General features: G+C 37.0%; 1 protein-coding gene across 4 annotated transcripts; it reads right to left on the reverse strand.

Annotated features, from left to right (window-relative positions):
• Positions 1 to 10,036: 10,036 nt before the first annotated feature.
• Positions 10,037 to 25,347, reverse strand: LOC138910765 (uncharacterized). Of its 4 annotated transcripts, none has more exons than XM_070201961.1 (4): positions 25,189 to 25,347; positions 24,556 to 24,690; positions 19,630 to 19,699; positions 10,037 to 10,309 (listed from the first exon to the last, which is right to left on the reverse strand). In XM_070201961.1, exons 1-4 carry the CDS (start codon positions 25,234 to 25,236, stop codon positions 10,278 to 10,280), a joined length of 285 nt encoding a protein of 94 aa, XP_070058062.1. In that variant the 5' UTR covers positions 25,237 to 25,347; the 3' UTR covers positions 10,037 to 10,277. The 4 variants fall into 4 exon arrangements, 3 of the variants coding, with proteins under 3 accessions (XP_070058062.1, XP_070058061.1, XP_070058063.1); XM_070201960.1 differs by lacking the exon at positions 10,037 to 10,309 and adding an exon at positions 18,455 to 18,788; XR_011415899.1 differs by lacking the exon at positions 19,630 to 19,699.
• Positions 25,348 to 25,554: the final 207 nt, after the last annotated feature.

Raw genomic sequence — 25,554 nt, forward strand, 5'->3', positions numbered from 1 at the left:
AGATCTCAAAAAGTACCATTTATCATTCCTCGACTTGCGTGCACAGTCTGTACAATTTTTCAAAAAGTTTTTATGTGAAAAATGGATTAAAATGTGAAATAGAGCTTTAAAACTCAACTAAGTTGACTTTGGTCAATATTTTGAGCAAACGGATCCGGATCAGTATTTTGATAATTTCGGTAGGTTCGTATTGTGATTTGGGACTTGGGCGTATGCCCGAAATCGAATTTCGAGGTCCCTAGCCCGAGATATGGAATTTTGATAAAAAATTAAAAGCTTGAAAGCTTAATGATTTCTAAGAAATTACTGATGTTGGATTTATTGATCTCGGGTCCGAATTTTGGTTCCGGAGCCCGGTATAGGTCCACTATAATATTTATGACTTGTCTGCCGAATTTGGTGAGAATCGGAGTTGATTTGACATGATTCGGACGTCCGGTTGTAAAACTATAAGTTTTAAAGTTTTCTTGAAAACTTCCTTTGATTTGGTGTCCGATTCGTAGTTCTAGGTGTTATTTTGGCAATTTGATCGTGCGAGCAAGTTTGTATGATGTTTTAGAACTTGTGTGCATGTTTGGTTTGGAGCCCCGATGGCTCGGGTGAGTTTCGGATAGGCTACGGGATGATTTAGGACTTAGAAAATCTGGTTTTCTGCAGACTTCAGGCTTCTGGTGTGTTCTTCTTCACGTTCGCGAAGGTACTCTCGCGAACGCGAAGGGCAAATTGGGGCTAGCACGTTTTGTGCTTCGCGTTCGCGACATAGCCACCGCGTTCGCGAAGGCTTGAGGTTCAAAGCTTCGCCTTCGCGAAAGAAGCCTCGCGTTCGCGAAGGGAAAGAGACTAGCCAGAAAAAATTAGCCTTCGCGTTCGCGAAGGCCTAGCCAGGCAAGCATCGCGTTCGCGAAGAGTAAAAATTGGACAGCACAAATTTGTGCTTCGCGTTTGCGAGAATACCTTCGCGAACGCGAAGGGTAAAAATCCCAGAAACAGAACTTAAGTTCTAGAAATGGGGTTCCGACCCATTTTCAATTCTTTCCCATTTTTGAGCTCGGGTAAGGCGAGTTTTGGGCGATTTTCACAGGAAAATATAGGGGTAAGTGTTCCTTATCCTATATTGATTATATTTTACGATTTCATACTCATTTATATCATGAATCCGTGAAATTATGGAAGAAAAATCAGATTTTTATAAAATCTTCCAAAAACGAAAATTTAAGATTTGAAGGTCCATTTGACATCGGAATTAGATAATTTTTATAGGGATGGACTCGTCTCGGAATGGGTGTTCGGATTTCGTGAGTTTTTCTGAGATTTGATACGTGGGTCCTACTGTCGAATATTTTAATAAATTTTGGATTTTTATCCGGAAAATGTGTAAATTCATATGGAATTAATTCTTATGATTAGTATTGAATATATTGAATTATTTGTGAATAGATTTGAAGCTTTCGGACGCAAATTTAAAAGGAAAAGTTGTGGTTGAATAATTGATTGGAATTTGCAAAGCGAGGTAAGTGTTGGGGTTAACCTTGACTTGAGGGAATAGAACCCTTAAATTATTTGTTATGTGAATTGCATGTGAACGACGTATAGGCGAGGTGAGGAGTGTCTATACATCGTCAAATTAATTGTTTGCATTCTTACTTGAAAAATCATAATCTATAATCATAAATTAATTATCATAATAATTGTTTCTCTCTTATTCTTTATCAAATATTAATTCTTGAAGTCCTGGATTAATTGTTACATGTTATTTGCATTATGTGTTTTAATTGTTATTTGACATTTAGCATATTAAATATTAAACTGCCTATTTTCTCCTTGATTTTTATAATAAATTGCTATTTGTCATTGTTCGTTTCATAATTAAATCATAATTATTGTATGCTTGTTGTCTTATGATTTTATATTAATTGTTGCATTTATTGGAAAATTTCTTCTATAAGAATTGATTGAAATGGAAATATTGGAGGATCGGGTTGTACGGCGCAACAGACTTATTAAAAGTTAATATTGGAGGATCGAGTTACACGCCGCAACAGACTTATTAAAAGTCAATATTGGGAGATCGGATTGCACGCCGCAACAGACTTATTAAAAGTTAATATTGGAGGATCGGGTTGCATGCCGCAACAGACTTGTTAAAAAGTTAATATTGGAAGATCGGGTTGCACGCCGCAACAGACTTATTTAAAAGTCTATATATATACTTAATTGAAATAAATATATGACAGACTTGATTAAAATGAATATATTGGAGGAGCGGGTTGCACGCCGCAACAGAACCGAAAGTGAATATATTGTGAGAGCGGGTTGCACGCTGCAACAGAATTGAAAGTGAATATATTGTGAGAGCGGGTTGCACGTTGCAACAGAATTGATGGAAATGATAATTAGTTATGACTCCTGAGTTGGCTTCAATTATTATAAATGAGTTACCTGGTTTATTTCTATTATTGTTGTTGTTACTTATATTGCGTACAGGTAATGTAAGTGACCCGTCTTAGCCTCGTCACTACTTCGTCGAGGTTAGGCTCAGCACTTACCAGTACATGGGGTCGGTTGTACTGATACTACACTCTACACTTCTTGTGTAGATTTTGGAGTTGGTCCCAGCAGCGTACCGTAGACTTGCTCGGATTTCAGCTACCAGAGGAGACTTGAGGTATAACTGCATGGCGTCCGCAGTTCTGAAGTCCCCGTCTATTTTACTTTAGCTGTGTGTTTATTTCCAGAGAGCTTTATTTTATTCAAACCTTTATTTGTATTATTCTAGAAGCTCGTGCACTTGTGAAACCAATTCTAGGATGGTATTTAGACACAGTTATTTTTATGAATTATTCACTATATTTCAAACTTTGCTTCCGCATTTGTTTCTTTAATTATTAATAATTTAAAAATTATATTAAAATTGGTTAATATTATTCTAACGTTGGATTATCTAGCAAGTGAAATGTTAGGCGCCATCACAGTCCGAAGGTGGAAATTTCGGGTTACGTCGTTCACATGCAATTTACATATCAAATAATTTAAGGGTTTTATTCCCTCAAGTCAAGGTTAACCCCGACACTTACCTTGCTTTGCAAATTGCAATCAATTATTCAACCACAGCTTTTTCTTTTAAATTTGCCTTCGAAAGCTTCAAATATATTCACAAACAACTCAATATATTCAATACTAATCATAGGAATTAATTCCATATGAATTTAAACATTTTCCGGATAAAATTAAGAAATTCATTAAAATAATCGACAGTAGGACCCACGTCTCAAATCTCGGAAAATCTCACTAAATACGAACACTCATTCCGAGACGAGTCCAACCATGCAAAAATTATCCAATTCCGATGTCAAATGGTCCTTCAAATCTAAAATTTTCGTTTTTGGAAGATTTTATAAAAATCTGATTTTTCTTTCATAATTTCATGGATTCAAGATATAAATGAGTATGAAATCGTGAAATATAATAAATATAGGATAAGGAACACTTACCCCAATGTTTTCCCGTAAAAATTGCCTTACCCGAGCTTAAAAATGGAAAAGAATTGAAAATGGGTCGAAACCCCATTTCCAGAACTTAAGTTCTGTTTCTGTGATTTTTTTCCCTTCGCGTTCGCGAAGGTACTCTCGCGAACGCGAAGCACAAATTTGTGTTGTCCAATTTTTACTCTTCGCGATCGCGAGGGCTACCTCGCGAACACGATACTTGCCTGGCTTGGCCTTCGTGAAAGCGAGATGCCCTTCGCAAACGCGAAGGCTAATTTTTCCTGGCTATTCTCTTTCCCTTCACGAAGGCGAAGCTTTGAATCTCAAGCGTTCGCGAGCGCGGTCACTATGTCGCAAAAGCGAAGCACAAAACATGTCAGCCCCAATTTGCTCTTCGCGTTTGCGAGAGTACCTTCGCGAACGCGAAGAAGAACATACTAGAAGCGTGAAGTTTGTAGAAAACCAGATTTCCTAAGTCTGAAATCATCCCGTAGCCTATCTGAAACTCACCCAAGCCCTCGGGGCTCCAAACCAAACATGCACACAAGTTCTAAAACATCATACGAACTTGCTCGCGCGATCAAATCGCCAAAATAACACCTAGTACAACGAATCGGATACCAAATCAAAGGAAGTTTTCAAGAAAACTTTAAAACTTATATTTTTACAACCGGACGTCCGAATCACGTCAAATCAACTCCGATTCTCACCAAATTCGGCAAACAAGTCATAAATATTATAGTGGACCTATACCGTGCACCGGAACCAAAATACAGACCCGAGATCAATAAATTCAACATCAGTAATTTCTTAGAAATCATTAAGCTTTCAAGCTTTTAATTTTTCATCAAAATTCCATATCTCGGGCTAGGGACCTCGAAATTTGATTCCGGGCATACGCCCAAGTCCCAAATCACGATACGGACCTACCGGAAAACACTCATCCGGGTCTGTATACTCAAAATGTTAACCAAAGTCAACTTAGTTGAGTTTTAAAGCTCTATTTCACATTTTAATCCAATTTTCACATAAAAACTTTTCGGAAATTGTACGGACTGCGCACGCAAGTCGAGGAATGATAAATGGTGCTTTTTGAGGTCTTAGAACACAGAATTACTTATTAAATTTAAAGATGACATTTTGGGTCGTCACATTCTCCACCTCTAAAACAACTATTCATCCTCGAACGAAGTTAGAAAAAAGTACCTGAGCTGGTGAATAAGTGTGGATATTTACTCCGCATGTCTGACTCGGACTCCCAAGTAAATGCCTCTACCGGATGACCTCTCAATTTCACCCGAACTGAAGGATAACTCTTTGACCTCAACTGTCGGACCTGCCGGGCTAGAATAGCCACCGGCTCCTCCTCGTAAGTCAAATCTTTGTCCAATTGGACTGAGATGAAATCTAACACATGGGACGGATCACCACGATATTTTCGAAGCATAGACACATGGAACGCTGGATTAACTGCTGATAAACTAGGTGGTAATGCAAGTTTGTAGGCTACTTCACCCACCATTTCAAGAATTTCAAAGGGTCTGATATACCTAGGGCTCAACTTGCCCTTCTTTCCGAACCTCATTACACCTTTCATAGGTGAAACTCGGAGCAATATTCGTTCTCCAACCATGAATGCAGTATCACAAACTTTACGGTCTGCATAACTCTTTTGCCTAGACTGAGCTGTGCGAAGTCGATCCTGAATAATCTTGACCTTATCCAAGGCATCCTGTACCAAATCAATACCCAATAACCGAGCCTCTCCCGGTTCAAACCAACCAACTGGCGATCGGCATCGCCTTCCGTATAATGCCTCATATGGAGCCATCTGAATGCTCGACTGGTAGCTATTATTATAAGCAAACTCCGCAAGTGGTAAGAAATGATCCCAAGAACCTCCAAAGTCTATAACACAAGCGCGAAGCATATCTTCCAATATTTGAATAGTGCGCTTTGACTGTCCGTCTGTCTGTGGATGAAATGTTGTACTCAACTCCACCCGCGTGCCTAACTCACGCGGTACAGCCCTCCAGAAATGTGAGGTAAACTGCGTACCTTGATCTGAAATAATAGACACGGGCACACCGTGAAGGCAGACAACCTCACGAATGTAAATTTCAGCTAACCTCTCTGAAAAATAGGTAACTGCCACTAGAATGAAATGGGCTGACTTGGTCAACCTGTTCACAATGACCCAAACTGCGTCAAATTTTCTCTGAGTTCGTGGGAGCCCAACAACAAAATCCATAGTGATACGCTCCTACTTCCACTCAAGAATTTCTAACTTCTGAAGCAAACCACCAGGTCTCTGATGCTCGCACTTAACTTGCTAAAACTTTATACACCGAGCTACATGTGCAACTATATCCTTTTACATTCTCCTCCACCAATAATGTTGCCGCAAATTTTGATACATTTTGGCGGTACCTGGATGAATAGAATACCCGAAACTGTGTGCTTCTTCAAGAATTAATTCACGAAGCCCATCCACATTAGGCACACAAATACGACCCTGCATTCGCAGAACCCCATCTTCCCCCACAATAACCTGTTTGGCATCACCGTTCCACACCGTGTCCTTAAGGACAAGTAAGTGAGCATCATCATACTGCCTCTCTCTGATGCGCTCATATAAAGAAGAACAAGCAACTGTGCAAGCTAGAACCCGACTGTGTTCTGAAACATCTAACCTCACGAACTGATTAGCCAAAGTTTGAACATTTGCAGCTAATGGCCTCTCACCAACCGGAATATACGCAAGACTGCCCATACTCACAGCCTTTCTACTCAAGGCATCGACCACCATATTGGCCTTTCCGGGGTGATACAAAATGCTGATATCATAGTCTTTCAACAAATCCATCCATCTTCTCTGCCTCAAATTAAAATCCTTTTGTTTGAACAGATACTAGAGGCTACGATGATCAATAAATACCTCACACAAGACACCGTAGAGGTAATGCCTCCAAATCTTCAGCGCATAAACAATGGCTGCCAATTCTAAGTCATGAACAGGATAATTCTTCTCGTGAACTTTCAACTGCCGCAACGCATATGCAATTACCTTGCCATCTTGCATTAATACTGCACCAAGCCTAATGTGAGATGCGTCACAATATACTGTATACGATCCTGAACCTATGGGTAATATCAACACTGGCGCTGTAGTCAAAGCGGTCTTGAGCTTCTGAAAGCTCAACTCACATTCGTCTGACCATCTGAATGGGACACCCTTCTGGGTTAGTCTGGTCAATGTGCTTGCTATAGATGAAAACCCTTCCACGAACCGATGATAATAACCTGCCAAACCCAGGAAACTCCGGATCTCTGTAACCGAAATAGGTCTAGGCCAATTCTGAATAGCCTCAATCTTCTTAGGATCCACCTTTATGCCTTCTGCCGATACAACATGTCCCAAAAAGGAAACTGAGTCTAACAAAACTCACATTTTGAAAATTTGGCATATAACTGATTATTCTTCAAGGTGTGAAGCACACTTCGAAGATGTTGCTCATGCTCCTCTCGACTGCTGGATTAAATCAAGATATCATCAATGAATACAACTACAAAAGAATCCAAATAAGGCTTGAACACCCGATTCATCAAATCCATAAATGCTGCTAGAGCATTTGTCAACCCAAATGACATCACTAGGAACTCGTAATGCCCATACCGAGTCCGCAAAGTTGTCTTAGGGACATCAGATGCCCTAATCTTCAACTGATGGTAACCAGATCTCAAATCAATCTTCGAGAATACCTTGGCACCCTGAAGCTAATCAAATAAGTCATCAATTCTTGGCAACGGATATTTATTTTTGATAGTAGCCTTGTTCAACTGCCGATAGTCTATACACATCCGCATAGAGCCATCTTTCTTCTTTACAAATAATATTGGTGCACCCCAGGGCGAGACACTGGGTCTAATGAATCCCTAGTCAAGCAAGTCTTGTAACTGCTCTTTCAATTCTTTCAACTCTGGCGGGGCCATACGGTATGGTGGAATAGAAATGGGCTGAGTGCCCGGAGCCAAATTAATACAGAAATCAATATCTCTGTCGGGTGGCATCCCCAGCAGATCTGCAGGAAATACTTCTGGAAATTCATGAACAACTGGTACTGAGTCCATAGAAGGAACATCCGCACTGGGATCGCGAATATAAGCCAAATAGGTTAGACACCCTTTCTCTACCATACACTGAGCTTTCATATAAGAAATAACCCTGCTGGCAGAATGACCTGGAGTTCCTTTCCACGCTAACCGAGGTAACCCCAGCATAGCTAGGGTCACTGTCTTGGCATGATAATCCAATATAGCATGGTAAGGGGACAGCCAATCCATACCCAAGATGACATCAAAACCTACCATATCAAGAAGTAGAAGATCCACACTAGTCTCAAGATTACCAATTGTAACCACACACGAACGATAGACATGATCTACTATAATAGAGTCTCTCACCGGTATAGATACACATATAGAAGCACTCAGAGAATCACAAGGCACAACCAAATATGAAGCAAAATAGGAGGACACATAGGAATAAGTAGATCCTGGATCAAATAGAACTGAAGCATCTCTATGGCAAACTGGAATAATACCTGTGATCACAGCATCAGATGACTCGGCCTCAGGCCTAGCGGGAAAAGCATAAAATCGGGGTTGGGCCCCACCACTCTGAACTGCATCCCTAGGACGGCCTCTGACTGGCTGGCCTCCACCTCTAACAGTCTGACCTCTACCTCTAATGGCCTAACCTCCACCTCTAATAGCCTGACCTCCACTTCTAGCTTCCTGACCCCTACCTCTAGCTGGCTGAGCAGGCGGTGAAGAAACTAGTGTCGGCATAATGGCACGCGAAATCTTGCCGAGATTCGTTACTCGCCAATCTAGGGTAATACCTCCTGATGTGACCAATGTTACCACACTCATAACACCCATCCTGATGCCATGGCTGTTGAAGATGAAGCTGACCCAGATGGGCAGGATAACCACTGTAGTAACTCTAGAGTGGTGGTGCACTGATAGGAGCTGAATGTGCACTGAATACTGGCTGCCCAGAATAAGGCATAATAGGACCGTGACTCCCTGAAGCACCGGGAGATACATGAAGTGCTGAATGAAACGGTTTGGGAGGATGACCCCTACCAAAATTACCCCTGCCTCCAGACGAGGCACCACTGAAACCACCGAACTGAAGAGGCCTCTTATCGGACCTCTGCCCTCTTTACTGTGCAAGAACCATCTCGATCCTCCTTGTGACATTAGTAGCCGCCTGAAAAGAAATCTCACTTCTGGTCTCCTTAGCCATCTGAAGTCTGATAGGGTGAGTGAAACCCTCAATAAACCTCTCCACTCTCTCTCCCTCCGTAGGTAGTAAAAAGAGAGCATGACAGGCCAAATCTACAAAACGGGACTCATACTGAGTAACAGTCATACTGCCCTGCTATAAACGCTCAAATTGCTTGCGAAATTCCTCTCTCAGTGTGATAGGGAAGAACTTTTCCAGAAATAGCTGAGAGAACTGCTCCCATGTAATTGCAGGCGATCCGACTAGTTGGGTCAATGTGTAATCTCTCTACCACCTCTTGGCGGAACCCGTCATCTGAAATACAGCAAAATCAACCCCATTGGTCTCAACTATACCCATGTTCCGCAGCACCTCATGGCAGCGTTCAAGATAATCTTGTGGGTCCTCAGAAGGTGTACCACTGAAGTGAACTGGAAAGAGCTTAGTAAACTTATCCAGTCTTAATAAAGCCTCAAAAGACATGGCGGGCCTATCACCGGTCTGTGCCGCAACAACTGGCTGAACTATCCCAACTGGCGGGGCTGCTGGAGCCTGATTCTGGGGAGCCATCTACTCCAGAGCGGGAGTAGTGGGAGTTTGTGCTCCTCCCCCAGCCTGTGAGACGGCTGGTGCCACTGGAAATGTACCATTCTGGGCCACGCCCTCCATATGACTTACCAAACGGACTAGAGCATCCTGAAGTACTGGAGTGGCTATGAATCCTTCCGGGACCTGAACTGGTCCAACTGGTACATTCTGAACTGGAACCTCCTCCTGAAGGTCCACCTGAGGTTCTACAACAGGTGCAGCTGCTCGAGCTCTGGATTGAGATCTGCCTCGGCCTCTAGCACGACCTCGGCCTCGACCTCTACCCCTGGCCATAGTTGCCACCGGGGGTTCTGGTCCCTGTCCATCGGTAGAGGTATTACGTGTTCTCACCATCTGCGAGAGAGTAAAATGGTTCAATCATCGATCATAGAATAAAATCGCACGACAGAATAAAAAAGAAGTGATATTGTTCCTAAACTTCATAGCCTCTGAGAGATAAGTACAGACGTCTCCGTACCGATCCTTCAGACTCTACTAAGCTTGCTCGTGACTCGTGAGACCTATGTAACCTAGTGCTTTGATACCAACTGTCACGACACAAAATTCCCACCTTCGGACCGTGATGGCGCCTAATATTTAACTTGCTAGGCAAGCCAATGTTAGAATAATATTAACTAATTTTTAAATTATTAATAATCAAAGAAACAAATGCGGAAGCAAAGTTTGAAATATAGTTAATAATCCATAAAAACAACGGTGTCTAAATACCATCCCAGAATTGGTATCACAAGTGCACGAGCTTCTAGAATAAATACAAAAAAAGGTCTGAATAAAATAAAGTTGTCTAGAAATAAACACACAGCTAAAGTAAAATAGACGGGGACTTCAGAACTGCGGACGCCATGCAGTTATACCTCAAGTCTCCTCTGGTAGCGGAAATCCGAGCAAGTCTACGGTACGCCGCTGGGACCAACTCTAAAATCTGCACAAGAAGTGTAGAGTGTAGTATCAGTACAACCGACCCCATGTATTGGTAAGTGCTGAGCCTAACCTCGACGAAGTAGTGACGAGGCTAAAGCGGGTCACTTACATTACTTGTACGCAATATTAGTAACAACAACAATAATAGAAATAAATCAGGTAACTCATTTATAATAATTGAAGCCAACTCAGCAGTCATAACCAATTATTATTTCCATCAATTTTGTTGCAGCGTGCAACCCGCTCTCACAATATATTCACTTTCAATTATGTTGCAGCGTGCAACCCGCTCTCACAATATATTCACTTTCGGTTCTGTTGCGGCGTACAACCCGCTCCTCCAATATATTCATTTTAATCAAGTCTATTATATATTTATTTCAATCAAGTATATATATAGACTTTTAAATAAGTCTGTTGCGGCGTACAACGCGATCTTCCAATATTAACTTTTTAACAAGTCTGTTGCGGCGTGCAACCCGATCCTCCAATATTAACTTTTAATAAGTCTGTTGCGGTGGGCAATCTGATCCCCCAATATTGACTTTTAATAAGTCTGTTGTGGCATGCAACCCGATCCTCCAATATTAACTTTTAATAAGTCTGTTGCGGCGTACAACCCGATCCTCCAATATTTCCATTTCAATCAATTCTTATAGAATAAATTCCCCAATAAATGCAACAATTAATATAAAATCATAAGACAACAAACATACAACAATTATGATTTAATTATGAAACAAACAATGACAAATAGCAATTTATTATAGAAATCAGGGAGAAAATAGGTAGTTTAATATTTAATATGCTAAATGTCAAATAACAATTAAAACACATAATTCAAATAGCATGTAACAATTAATGCAGAAATTCAAGAATTAATATTTGACAAAGAATAAGAGAGAAATAATTATTATAATAATTAATTTATGATTAAAAATAATTTATTATTTTTCAAGTAAGCAGGCAAACAATTAATTTGACGACGTATAGACACTCGTCACCTCGCCTATACTTCGTTCACATGCAATTCACATATCAAATAATTTAAGGGTTCTATTCCCTCAAGTCATGGTTAACCCCGACACTTACCTCGCTTTGCAAATTCCAATCAATTATTTAACCACAGCTTTTCCTTTTAAATTTGCCTCTGAAAGCTTCAAATCTATTCACAAACAATTCAATATATTCAATACTAATTATAGGAATTAATTCAATATGAATTTACACATTTTTCGGATAAAAATCTGAAATTCATTAAAATATTTGACAGTGGGACCCACATCTCAAATCTCAAAAAAAACTCACGAAATCCGAACATCCATTCCGAGATGAGTCCCACCATATAAAAATTATCCGATTCCGATATCAAATGGACCTTCAAATCTTAAATTTTCGTTTTTGGAAGATTTTATAAAAATCTGATTTTTCTTCCATAATTTCACGAATTCATGATATAAATGAGTATGAAATCATGAAATATAATCAATATAAGATAAGGAACACTTACCCCAATATTTTTCCGTAAACATCGCCCAAAAATCGCCTTACCCGAGCTCAAAAATGGAAAAGAATTGAAAATGGGTCGAAACCCCATTTTCAGAACTTAAGTTTTGTTTCTGGAATTTTTACCCATCGCGTTCGCGAAGGTACTCTCGCGAACGCGAAGCACAAATTTGTGCTGTCTAATTTTTACTCTTCGCGAATGCGAGGGCTACCGCACAAACGCGATGCTTGCCTGGCTTGGCCTTCGCGTAATTTTTCCTGACCAGTCTCTTTCCCTTCGCGAACGCGAGGCTTCTTTCGCAAAGGCGAAGTTTTGAACCTCAAGCCTTCGCGAACGCGGTCGCTATGTCGCGAACGCGAAGCACAAAACGTGCCAGCCCCAATTTGCTCTTTACGTTCGCGAGAGTACCTTCGTGAACGCGAAGAAGAACACACCAGAAGCCTGAAGTCTGCAGAAAACCAGATTTCCTAAGTCTGAAATCATACCGTAGCCTCTCCGAAACTCACCCGAACCCTCGAGGCTCCAAACCAAACATGCACACAAGTTCTAAAACATCATGCGAACTTGCTCGCACGAACAAATCGCCAAAATAACACTTAGAACTGCGAATCGGATACCAAATCAAAGGAAGTTTTCAAGAAAACTTTAAAACTTAAATTTTTACAACTGGATGTCCGAATCACGTCAAATCAACTCCGATTCTCACCAAATTCGGCAGACAAGTCATAAATATTATAGTGGACCTATACCGGGCTCCGGAACTAAAATACGGACCCAAGGTCAATAAATCCAACATCAGTTATTTCTTAAAAATTATTAAGCTTTCAAGCTTTTACTTTTTCATCAAAATTCCATATCTCGGGCTAGGGACCTCGGAATTCGATTCCGGGCATACGCCCAAGTTCCAAATCACGATACGGACCTAGCGAAATTGTCAAAATACTGATCCGGGTCCGTTTTCTCAAAATGTTGACCAAAGTCAACTTAGTTGAGTTTTAAAGCTCTATTTCACATTTTAATCCATTTTTCACATAAAAACTTTTCGGAAAATTGTACGGATTGCGCACGCAAGTCGAGAAATGATAAATGGTGCTTTTCAAGGTCTTAGAACATAGAATTACTTATTAAATTTAAACATGATATTTTGGGTCATCACATACATCAACCAACAAAAAATTCAAATAGAGTACACTTGCTATGAACTTCCAAATATAGATATAGATATCATGTACTACATTAACTAATAAAGCAAATTGCTCAAACGTGCATCCTAGCAATGAACTTAAAATTTTTAAATAAATGTATCATCATAATACTTTAAACACATTAAACAGTTGAAGCTAGTATCTATTAGAAACCCCATTTGCTATCCCCTTAGCTACATGCATGGGCGGAGCTAGGGTGTCGAAAGGGGTACATTCAACCCTCATTCGTCGAAAAAATATATTGTATATTTAAGATGAAGATTATTTTTTATATATAAATAGTAGATATTGAATTTACTTGGCTTGTTTGTGGGTTTACTTTTCAATATTCTGAATCTCCTTTTTGTATATGATCCTTTTTTGTAAGCTTGACCTCCCCATTAATCTAAGCAGCATGTGAGCTTTTCTTTGTGTGAGCTTATATACTAGCTATACTCACGTAACGTATGCTGAGAAATGACATAAAGAAAATGGAAATGTAAACTAATACCAATCTTGCAAAGTGCAAGGCTAACCATTTCTCTAACAAACTTTCACGCCAATTTTTGCACTCCCAAATTCTAGCCACTAATTTCTGTATGAGATCTTTACACAAATAACCAGTCGGATTTATGGATCACATTTTCTAGCCGATATATATGAATTATATATTGATTATGTATTATTATACATTATAAATAAATTATATATATATTACACATCTACCAACTATTTTTAATTTAAGTGGTTGAGTGAACGGTTATTTATGTTAATCCTTCTTTTTGTATCAATAGCATACTGACTTTATGTGTTACTTAGACAAATTTAAGTGATCTTTTTTGGTTACTAAAAGTAATTTAGCAATTTTCGTGATAATTGGAGTCGATTTGAATAACTTTTCCTATCTATCTATATATATATATATATATATATATATATATATATATATATATATATATATATATATATATATATATATATATATAAGTACGAATATTTCATGCTAAATGTTGAACGACTAAAATATCCCCGTAATATTGATTGACTTTATTACCCTTAAATATTTATATAATTTAAGGATGTAATTGTAAATTATCTAGTGGTAGAAATGGCTGACCCTACAAAATTGATATCGGGTATAATTCGTGGACTGCTAATCATCGCCACATCAAACTAACCCTTGTCTTACACGGCTGAACAAGACCAAGGAATCTTTCTTATTAATTCACTTGGCGATAGAAATTGTGTAGTTTGAAAACGGTAAGGAAATACTAAGTTATAATTTAATTAGAATAGGTCTTACCTTTATGCAACTTCTGATTAAAGAGAACATGGACCCTAAAAAATCTAACGAAATCAACATATATTATTCCGTCAAATTATATAGCACGACAGTTAATAATTTTTTCAATCTTCTTATATTTGCAGATTTATATAGATATAGAGACGACTGCATCATCGCTGGTAATCAAGGATTATTTCGACTACTTTTGATCTATTAATTATTACTGTAGTTTTTTGGTGTTGGCTTTTTCTATAATGCAAATAGACCCATGGACGTTCTTGCAACCACGTCAAGCGGCACACATTCTTGGAATGTTGGAATACAAAATTGAAAATATTTTTGTTTCTTTTGGAGAAATTGAGGTATATTAAGGAATTAATATTTTATGTTACTTTACAGTTTTTATCTTTAATAGGAAAAAATAAGATATGGAAGGGAGTGCTTTTCTCTTTGGAGATCAACTTAGAAAAATAGAATCGATTTGCAATTTTTGATTCCCTTCATGCTTTAATTTTTATGTTGATTGTGTTTAGTTTCTTATGTATTAGATACTACCTGAAGGTGGTTTTCTTTGTTTTATTCTTTTGGTTTTGTCTATTTAATCTTTTGTTTAGTTCTTTTCTAAATGGTTATTAATGTTATGTTGTCTTTGTGTAGGTCAGCACTTTGGTCATAAGATTTTGCAAGATTGGGGCCGACTCCGGGTATCAATATTACAAAAAATAGCTATATTATTTTTATCACACATTTTATTTTTCATATAAAATATTTTTTCATCGAATAAAATAGATGTACTTTAAACTTCCCATTGCTCAAAAACTAGTGCTGCACTTAACAAGGCTAACCTATTCAAATATTAGGTTTCTGCCCGGAATCATGAATTCCTTCAGTAATTCAGATTTCTCTTTTGTAGTGTAAATTTGCTTGAGCTCATGTTTCTATATCTTTTTAGATAACACGACTGAAATTATTAGATTTTATCACATAAAGCTTACTTTTTTTTTTTTTAACATAGAAAGCTTTACTTCATACTTATTTGAAGAGAAGTGATTAGAGGTTTGACTTAATCATTCAATCCAACTAAAATAAAGATTGCAGGTTACAACAACAAGTACAAAATTTGAATCATGCACAGGTGTGGGTCAATCCTTATACATGGTATCTCATACTGTCTTAATGATAAAATTTCATTAACTACCGTACATGTAGTTGAATGTTTAATATCTTTGATAAGATATTTTGTGCATCGCACAAATCAATACACAAGGTCTCTTAAACCTGACATCGACCTTAGATGATGCCAAAAACAATACCATCTTACTTTAAACATCTAAACCCCTTTCCTGCTCATCCGAGCTCATGACATCCTTATTAACACCGAACCGAAATCTTAAATCCTCAACTTTCGAATCCCATGCTACTTAGTGCACTTAACCACGCCAATGCGCAGGAGTACAAGAATTTCATCATAACTCTCGAACCACTAATAGGGTAAACACTTCATCATATAGAAATCTTCTTCTTAACTCATTTCAAGAGAACCATTACAACACGTGACTGCATTCCCATATCCGTAAAAAAAAATACCGAACTCAAGTAGTGGTCTAAATCACCATAACTCTTCTGGGATCCCTATACACATAACATGTCATAATACTTGAATTTCTCCAAATAAAATCAATTACGGCGGCCGTCAAGCCTCGCACGTACCGCCACAAATCACATGCATAATTCAATGCGCTGAAGGAACTGATCATTGCCACCATCGTGCCGATTCAACCATTGTTAGCCGATCTGTCTTTTCTCAATTTACTCTCAACTTGACTTAAAAATAATAATAGCTCCATTAATTATATCACGAACTCAAATCCGCACTCATCCCAAGTGACCTTATTTCACGAGACCACGCTATTTCAAAACCCACTAATTATCTCATATCCCTTCTTGTGCGCACTTTTTACATCTTCAACTGGTACACCCATTCTGATACTTCTTTTATGAATCCGAAATTATTTTCTTCCGTTTCTCTAATACTACACCACAACCTGAAGATAACGCAGAGTACTCCAAGCCCTGTTTCATAATCTGCTGCAAAAGCTCGATACTCAACCATACTATAGACTCGAGATCCTTAGATACCACACTTTAAATTGTTGAATCCACTAGGACCGTTATTGAGAGTCACTTGCTTTGACTTGTTCGAAAACATGATCAATTCCAAGACCCTGCTAGCACATGGACACTTTATCAAGGAAACATACGACTATTTCACTTTCTTGTGCATTACATCTACACGAAGAATAAACTCTGAGTCTTCCAAAAACCTGAATATGAATTAATAAGGCCAAATATGGCACACATTCCCCAAATTCTTTGCTCAAATTACCACTAATATTTTCTTTCCTTAGTTGCAATGACCCACCAATACACCGATAACTAGAAACTGTACAAGTTGACACTACGCAATCCAATCATAGACTGTGGGGCTCTCCTACTTAGCTTGAAGCTACAATTACAAAATTTTGGAATCCACCGAGATTCTTTCTTCATTGTTGACATGATCCTGCACACGCAACTCGCCAAATTTTCTCGAAATCCTTCTATTAACCTTTAATAAATACTCCGAATCACTAGCCATATTTACATATTAAATCTCTTACCGGGTAGCCAGTAGAATTCTTCGCAGAAGTTTTGTCAATACCACGCAACCGCTAACCTGCTCATAGGAGATAACATACATGTGGAAATTACATGCTGACATATTCCAATATCACTGCACTGGGTGCAATTACTATGAAATCAGTAGATCATCCTGAGTCCGAGCTCATTCACCACCTGCACCAGTCCGTTCACTCCTCATGGACGTCAACTAGAGGTATGACAATACATTCCAATCTAAAGTCATGTTGTATCCTTCTTCATATCAAGCAACTCTCTCCTGTCACACCAAATCTTCCTCAATATAGCAGTCAATATTCCAAATTAAGCCCGTAAACATAGTCACTGTCCACCATGAATCCCAAATCGCTTCAAACTTTCCTCAAGCCATGTAGTTATCCTACCACGTAACCCATATGCTACTTTGACACTCTCCCACTTTGGTCAAACCCTTCTCCTTTAAGCAACTACTCGACTTCTGTTTTCTTACACTTGGCCTTCTAGGAACTTAACCACCACAAGACACCTTCCACATGTCCTTTCTCATCCTTCACTGCCCAGTTGTTGCCTTACTAAAAATCCCTCTCTGTAGCACTTGAACCAATAGCTCGTTACCATCTTTAAACCTTTCTGACGATCATCCTTCTCGAGACATCAATACTAGGAACGCTACTTCGATCCTAAATCACTACACACCGCGATCTCTAACGACTGCTTCCCCTATACAAATTCCTAACGCCCCGTCGTGAAGGCGAGTTAAAGAAAACCATAACACTAGCGAACCTTAACACATTTTACAAGGCGATGACACCACATCAAAATTGAGAACTCTACCACCCTCGGAAATATCAAGCTTCGTTACTCCATCAACCCCAAACCTGAACATTCATGGTCCGATTGCCTTTTCTCCGCTGGAACTAAAACATGAAACCTCTGAATCATGTACTGAGAAAACCTTCTTTCAAGTCGTTTGCTGCCCTGACACATAGACGGGCATTTTTCCATTTCATAAACATTGTGCAATAACAACGCACGAATCGTCATAAAAATCAATGCCAAATCTCAAAACCTTAGGTAGTACTGATACTTAATTGTAAATAACAGAGTGGCCTTTCCCAAGGCGAAGACAATAGCCCAATTAATTACACAGGGAGAAACATCCTGTACTACCTCTGTAGTACAACTAAAATTTTCTCGATCCCCAATTTATAACAAGCGTTTCACGTCGCATAAAATTGAATAAGAAGGAAATATAGGCATAAGCCTCAAAGGAATCGAATCGCACGATGAGGAATCAAAAAGGGAAGTATTCCTAACAGCCCTGTAGCCTCTCGAAGATAAGCATAGACGTCTTCGTACCGATCCTCAAGACTCTACTAGACTTGCTCATGACTCGTGAGACCTACATGAACCTAGTGCTCTGATACCATGTTGTCACGACCCAAAATCTATAAAGGTCGTGATGGCGCCGGACACCGCTGTCAGACAAGCCAACAATAAATACTAAATAAATTCTTATTTTAATATTTTTGAAGTCATAGTTGTTCCCCTCAATTAAATAGCAGAAGATGAAGTTTACAAAATACGTAATAATATCTTTAAAAATTTCCAATACAGTGCAACCCATAATCATCCCAAAACCCGGTGTCACAAGTGCATGAGCATTTACTAGGGAATTAAAAATAAAATACAGCATCTGTCCAGAATATAAATTAGACAGGAAAATATAATATTTCTGAAGGAGACTCTGTTGGCTGCGGATCATAATACAGAATGCAGCTCACCTATGTCCCCACAATTATTAACCACACCTCTGTGCCCACAAGGCCGCTAGACAAATATGTACCTGCACAATAAAATGTGCAGCAAGTGCAACATGAGTACGAAAATAACGTGTACCCGGTAAGTATCAAGCCTAATCTCGAAGAGGTAGAGACGAGATGGCCGACTTTGACACTCACTATGGGTCAATAATATTAAATAATCATCAAAATAGTTAACAATAATTTTATTGATCCAGCGGAAGTAATTAAATTCCTTCAGTTCTAATAAATTTTCAGTTTATTAATTAGCCTCATTTACAGGAATAACAATAATTCCTTAACAAGCAGAGATAATTAAATTCTTTAAATTTCAATAATTTTCAAATTTCAATTGGCTTCACAAGCTAATATAAACTATCAAAGTATCATGTAATTATTATTATTATTAAGCCCGATTTCTGTCGAGGTCGTTCGGCCCGATCCAGAGTGTCATGTACACTACTAAGGGACGTGCGACACGATCCATAGATGTATCTATCCTGCCGAGGCGTTCGGCTTTTTATGTACCTCCGGGAATGAGAGTATGTTTATTATAAGATAAATTCGAGAGGAAGAACAATTTCTTTTAACAATTAATTAATTTAAACAGAAAGTCAAGCATATGGGATTTCCATCCTTTAATATCTTTATCTAACAATTCACAATATATTCATATATATCAATTAATATTAATTAAAAAAAATACAATTTACACAAGTAATTCATGCTTTGAGTCCTAAACTATCCGGACTTTAGCATTAATAGTAGCTACGCACGGACTCTCGTCACCTCGTGCGTACGTAGCCCCAGCAATTAGCAATAATTATTTAATTTTAATCCCTATGGGGTAATTTTTCCCCTCACAAGATTAGACAAGAGACTTACCTCGTCTCAAAATCCACTTTTCGATTACCACGTCACGTTGAATTCTCGAGTTGATGCCGAAAATCCAAAACTATCTAAATATTATACAAAATAATTAATATATGCTAAATGATTCAAAATTTATCTATTAAATAAATTACCTTATCCAAAATGGTAAAATTTCTAAAATTCACCCCGGGCCCATGTACTCGGATTCTGGAAATATTCGGATGAAAACGTTACCCATAATCTCAAGAACTTAAATATATAATTTCTACCCAATTCCATAACTATTTTCGTGGTTAAAATCTCATTTTTATAAAAATCTAGGTTTTTTATCTAAATTTTTGATTTCTAAGATTTACTAGTTCTAATCTACCTATAATCTATGTATTTAACTCAAGGGGTATAGAATTAACTTACCTCCAAGTTGATAGTTGAAAACTCCTCACAAAGAGCTCTGAAATCGCCCAACAATGGATGAAAAATAGAAAGGAATGGACTAAGTTTTCGTCTGTTTTAATGTTTTAACCCAGACAGATTTTTCGCACCCGCAGAAGGAGTACCGCACATGCGGCTTTCGCACCTGCGAAAATTCCTCGCAGGTGCACATTTTCCTTCTTTTCGTGGTTCCGCACATGCGGAAGAAATGCTCGCTTCTGCGCAAGCGCAGGTGCGCCCATCCCTTCGTACCTGCGCATGTTTCCGCTTCTGCGCACAAGGCCATCGCACCTGCGCGTTCGCAGGTGCACCAAATGCTTCACATCTGCAATGGCTGGGCAGGCTTCTCTCGTTCGCACCTGCGATTGGTAGCTCGCACCTGCGGCTGTCCAAGCGCTGATGCGATTATGACAGTAGCTGGGAGCTTCAGTCCTTGCTCAATTCCCCAAAATTGGTCCGAGCCTCATCCGATACACACTCGGGACCTCCGGGGTCCCGTCCGAACATACCAATAGGTTTGAAATCATAAAATGGACTTGCTCGAACTCTCGGAACGCGTAAAACAACATCAAATCTAAGAATCATACCCTAAACCAAATTGATTCAAACTTAAGAATTTCAAGTTCTTTAATTTACTTCCAATGCACCGAAATATACTTAAACTACTCGGAATGACACGAAAATTTGCGTGCAAGTCAATCACTATACGGAACTATTCCCAAACTCGGAATTCCAAACGGACTTCAATTACTCAAAATCCTACTCCAAACCAAATTTAAAGAATTTTAAACCTTCAAATAGTTGATTTTTACTATTAAGTGTCAAAACGCTCCCGGGTTATCCAAAACCTAATTCGTACATACACCCAAGTCCAAAATCATCATACAAACCTATTGAAACCGTCAAATCCCGATTCCGGGGTCATTTTCTCAAAATGTTGACCGAAATCAAACTTGTCCATTTAAAGCTAACTTAAGGAACCAAGTGTTCCGATTTCACCTCACACACTTCTAAATCCCGAACCAACTATCCCTGTGAGTCATATATCATTAAAACACATACGGAAAATTTTATTTAGGGAAACAAGGTTCTAAAGTCGAAACGACCGGTTGGGTCGTTACAATATCTATATTATTTTAATCACACATTTTATTTTTCATATAAAATATTTTTTCATCGAATAAATTAGATGTACTTTAAACTTCCCATTGCTCAAAAACCAGTGCTGCACTTAACAAGGCTAAACGGATATTCTATAATTATTTGCCTATTCAAATATTAGGTTTCTGCCCGAATCATGAATTCCTTCGGTAATTCAGATTTCTCTTTTGTAGTGTAAACTTGCTTGAGTTCATGTTTCTATATCTTTTTAGATAACACTGACTGAAATTATTAGATTTTATCACATAAAGCTTACTTTTCTTTTAACATAGAAAGCTTTACTTCATACTTATTAGAAGAGAAGTGATTAGAGGTTTGAGTTAATCATTCAATCCAACTAAAATAAAGATTGCAGGTTAGAACAACGAGTACAAAATTTGAATCATGCACGGGTATGGGTCAATCCTTATACATGGTATCTCATACTGTCTAAATGATAAAATTTCATTAACTACTAGTTGAATGTTTAATATTTTTGATAAGATATTTCGTGCATCGCACGAACATAAAGACTAGTATATATATATATATATATATATATATATATTAAATTCTCCAGTGAAAAAGGTGTTAAGATAAAAACAAATTGCTTATGTAAGTGGTGATGTATGTAAATATGAGTAAATCCTGAATCTAATTATTTCAAAACATTAAGTTTTGATCATATCTCAATTTTAAAACCATTTAATTAGTCAGCTTCTTTAACCCACCTTGTTTTACAATTGTTGAGCTATAAAAACTAGCTGGAGTATATAGAAGTTGACACAAACAAATCCAAAAATTAGTTCCATTATCATGATAATTAAAACATTTTTTATTTTACTAATTGCCTTATATATCATTAACGTTCGTCAAATTATAGCTGATGATAATGGTTTACAGTACGAGTTTCATATCGTTGATGCGCTTCCAGATAATAAAATACCGTTGGAGTTTCATTGTGCATCTAAAGATGACGAACTTGGATATCATAAACCTAAAGTGGGCGATGATTTTCATTGGCGTTTTCGTATGAATGCTATTGAAAGTACTCTCTTCTTCTGTCATTTCTGGTGGGGTAAAAAACAAAGAGCGTTTGAAGTTTTTAATAGGCATTTGGTTAAATATTGTTCAGGTGATTTTCCTACTCATTTTTGTTACTGGAAAGTACAAGCAGATGGTTTTTACCTAGGTGAGACACTTAGTCAACTACAGAAATGGTATGATTGGTCGTAAGAAAAGAGATGTATCAATATATATTGGAATTTGTAAGATTAATATCCATATTGATGTTTTTTTTATAAAAAAATTTAAGCGTTATTTTATGTTTGGATCAAACGCTTATCATCATACCATAAACTATAGATGATAGTATGCACGTATTTTTTTAACCCAAGATAAAGTCCGTCCTTTATGAAAACTTTCTAATACGTAGTAATAAAAAAGAAATATTTACAAATTGCATCAGTTCAATGGTAGTTTGAACAATAAATGAAGTAAAAGAAAAATAAACAAGAAGGGAGTTAAAGATTTACCCTCTATTGAAGTTTTTGTGTTATAGAGAAGTTTGATATATATATATATATATAACATCGTGAAAATTAAAAATATCGATAATAATTAAAATCGAACCGAAAATGGAGAGAAAAAGAGATTGATCGGAACAATTCGAAAAACAAAATGACTAATTTTGGTCCAAAGGTACTGATTTCAAATCTTAGTTAATCCTTGACGATCATTCCTTCAAAAATAGTTTTGTGATTGTCGTCATATTTCATTAATGTTGAATTACTTTTTCGTTACAAAAATAAAATATAGTAACTTTAGAACAATAAAGTAAAAATTGAATGAAATAATTTTTTTATAAATAAAATAATAAAGAAAAACATAAAGCATAAGGGGCGTAAGTCGCATTACCTGCTCTTGAGATATCCACACCACATTGAAAAGAATGTAAAGATAAGAACAATTGCTAATCTAAGTAAAAAAGAGTAAATCCTGAATTTAATTCTTCCACAACAATAACTTATGATCTTATCTCAAATTTTACAAAAGGCAAAAACCATTTTAATATGATATTCGTATGCTCATTTTAATATTTATTTGAGGGTCTTTTTTTTTGTTTTTCTAATGGCACAGCGAAATTTGACTTTAATTTTTTGTCGTAGAGCAATTAAGATAAATATCATGAAATGTAAATATATTCAAAAATTTATTCCTTTAATAAAAATAGCTTAACTACATAGAACCTCAAAGTCAGACTACAAATTTCCCTGCTCTTAATCCCTAATCCCTTAATCAAGCTTACTAATCCACTGTCATTGACTAATGGAGGTTAGTGAAATAATGGTGTCTAAGCGAGTTTGTTCATTGGGTTTGTGTATGTCATAATACTCAACATGTATTTGATAATTTTAACCGTAAATAAACGACTTAAAATTGATGGATTTAATCTTTGAGATTTTTTCAGTTAACTTGTATTTAGATTTTGAATAACATTTTAACTTTTCTTTCCACATATTAGTGCAATGGCCAATGAACAAGAGAAAGGCAATAAAAATTATGAATTCCCAATACCAAATAAATTTACTTATAGTATCTTTATTACATAATCATGAGAATTATGATACCATAATCTCAATCAACTGTCACTTCACTAACACCAAAAAGGAGGACTCTCTAATTTATCAAAACCAATGAATTGGATAATCCAATATTAAATCCTAAGTATTTTAGTCAAGCTATTTTTAAATCCTAAGTATTTTAATCAAATGAGAAATCTAACTATTACAAACTAAATATTTAATCAAATGAGAAAATGTTTTAACTTATATACATTTATAGTATACGGAATCTTTGCACTATCAGTGTATTTTAGTTTGTTAAAACAAAGTGACTTGTTTTATTTTCAAGTTACTAATCCCAAATTTATGAACGCGTTGGTTATCTAAAAGGATTTAAGTTATACACAATGACAATGTAAATACTTTTACACCATCTTTATAATTTAACATGTTAAAACAGACTATCTACCATTTATTCTAGGTTAACACTCAGTGCTAAGTACATAAAGTTATATGCATCCATTTGTTTGTTCTTTTTTCTCAGATATATGGTCAGAACTTTATTTGGATTGAATCCTAACTAGCGGTCCACTAAAGATTAGAAATTATTGAAGATACAATTACCGTTAAAATGACCTAATTGTATAATACTTTTACCTTTGTAATTATATTTAAGTGACTTGATAATGCAAAAATTCTTTTGTCCTATCGGTATTTAGAAATTAAAACTCTTTAGAAATTAAACAAACAATTGAATATAAAAACCAAAAGAGTTATCTATAATGTGCATTAGATTGATGACCTGTTGAAGCAATCCAGAATTTTGGTCCTTGTTTTGTTCAGCTGTCTCACTAGCTCTTTGGGTAGCATTTTCAGCCTTTTCTACAGCAGAATTTGCTATACTCTTGCCTGAATCTACCCACTGCTCTGTGTTGGCCTATTTTTATAGATCATCAAAAAAAAAAAATATTTATTTCTTATATATGAAACTTGAAAGTAACAAAATGATTCGAATATAAATAATTAGTTGTATTTTGAATTAAAAAGGGCAGCCCAGTGCACAAATTATTTCGCGTTCACGTAGGATTCGGAAAAGGGCCGCATCCCAAGGGGGTGTGATGTATACAACATATTCTAATGACTGCTTCCACGGCTTGAATCAGTGACTTATAGGTAACACAAAGATAATTTATATCATTGCTCTAAGACCACCCTTTTCGTACTTTGAATAAAGAGAGTACAAAAAGAATTGCTCAGGATGGTCTAGCGGTAAGAGCACGACACATAAGGTACAAAATTCTTACCTCAGACAAAAGACTGATATTTAAGTGGAGAAGCATCAAGCAACAAGCTCAACAAGCTCGAATTGTGCGCCACTGACCCTCAGTGATTTCTACATTATCAAGAAAACAAACAACGATACAGTTTTTATTACCTGAGCTTGGCCATGGGATTCACCAGCATTGTATTGAACACTTGACATATTTATTTGTTTTTACCTTAAAGAAGTTATTTATGTGGTAATTCAGAAAATTTATACTTAACTTGGTTTTTGATATTATGAAAATTGTATGCGTATGGGATATAATAGAGAGGTTACTGATTTAGTTCATTGATAATGCATGTGTTGCTGCTTCTGATCCTCCTTCATATGGATATATTTGTTTAGCCTTCCACAGAATATGTTTATCCATGCAATTTATTTTTTTTATTTTTTTGTTGATAAATGATCAGATTTCTCTTTTTTCTTTGATTTCTGTTATTTTAAAGATAAAATAATTCCTAGATACCAAAAGGCTGA

The sequence above is a fragment of the Nicotiana tomentosiformis genome, chromosome 5 (assembly GCF_000390325.3).
Source record: "Nicotiana tomentosiformis chromosome 5, ASM39032v3, whole genome shotgun sequence".
Taxonomy (NCBI): Eukaryota; Viridiplantae; Streptophyta; class Magnoliopsida; order Solanales; family Solanaceae; genus Nicotiana; species Nicotiana tomentosiformis.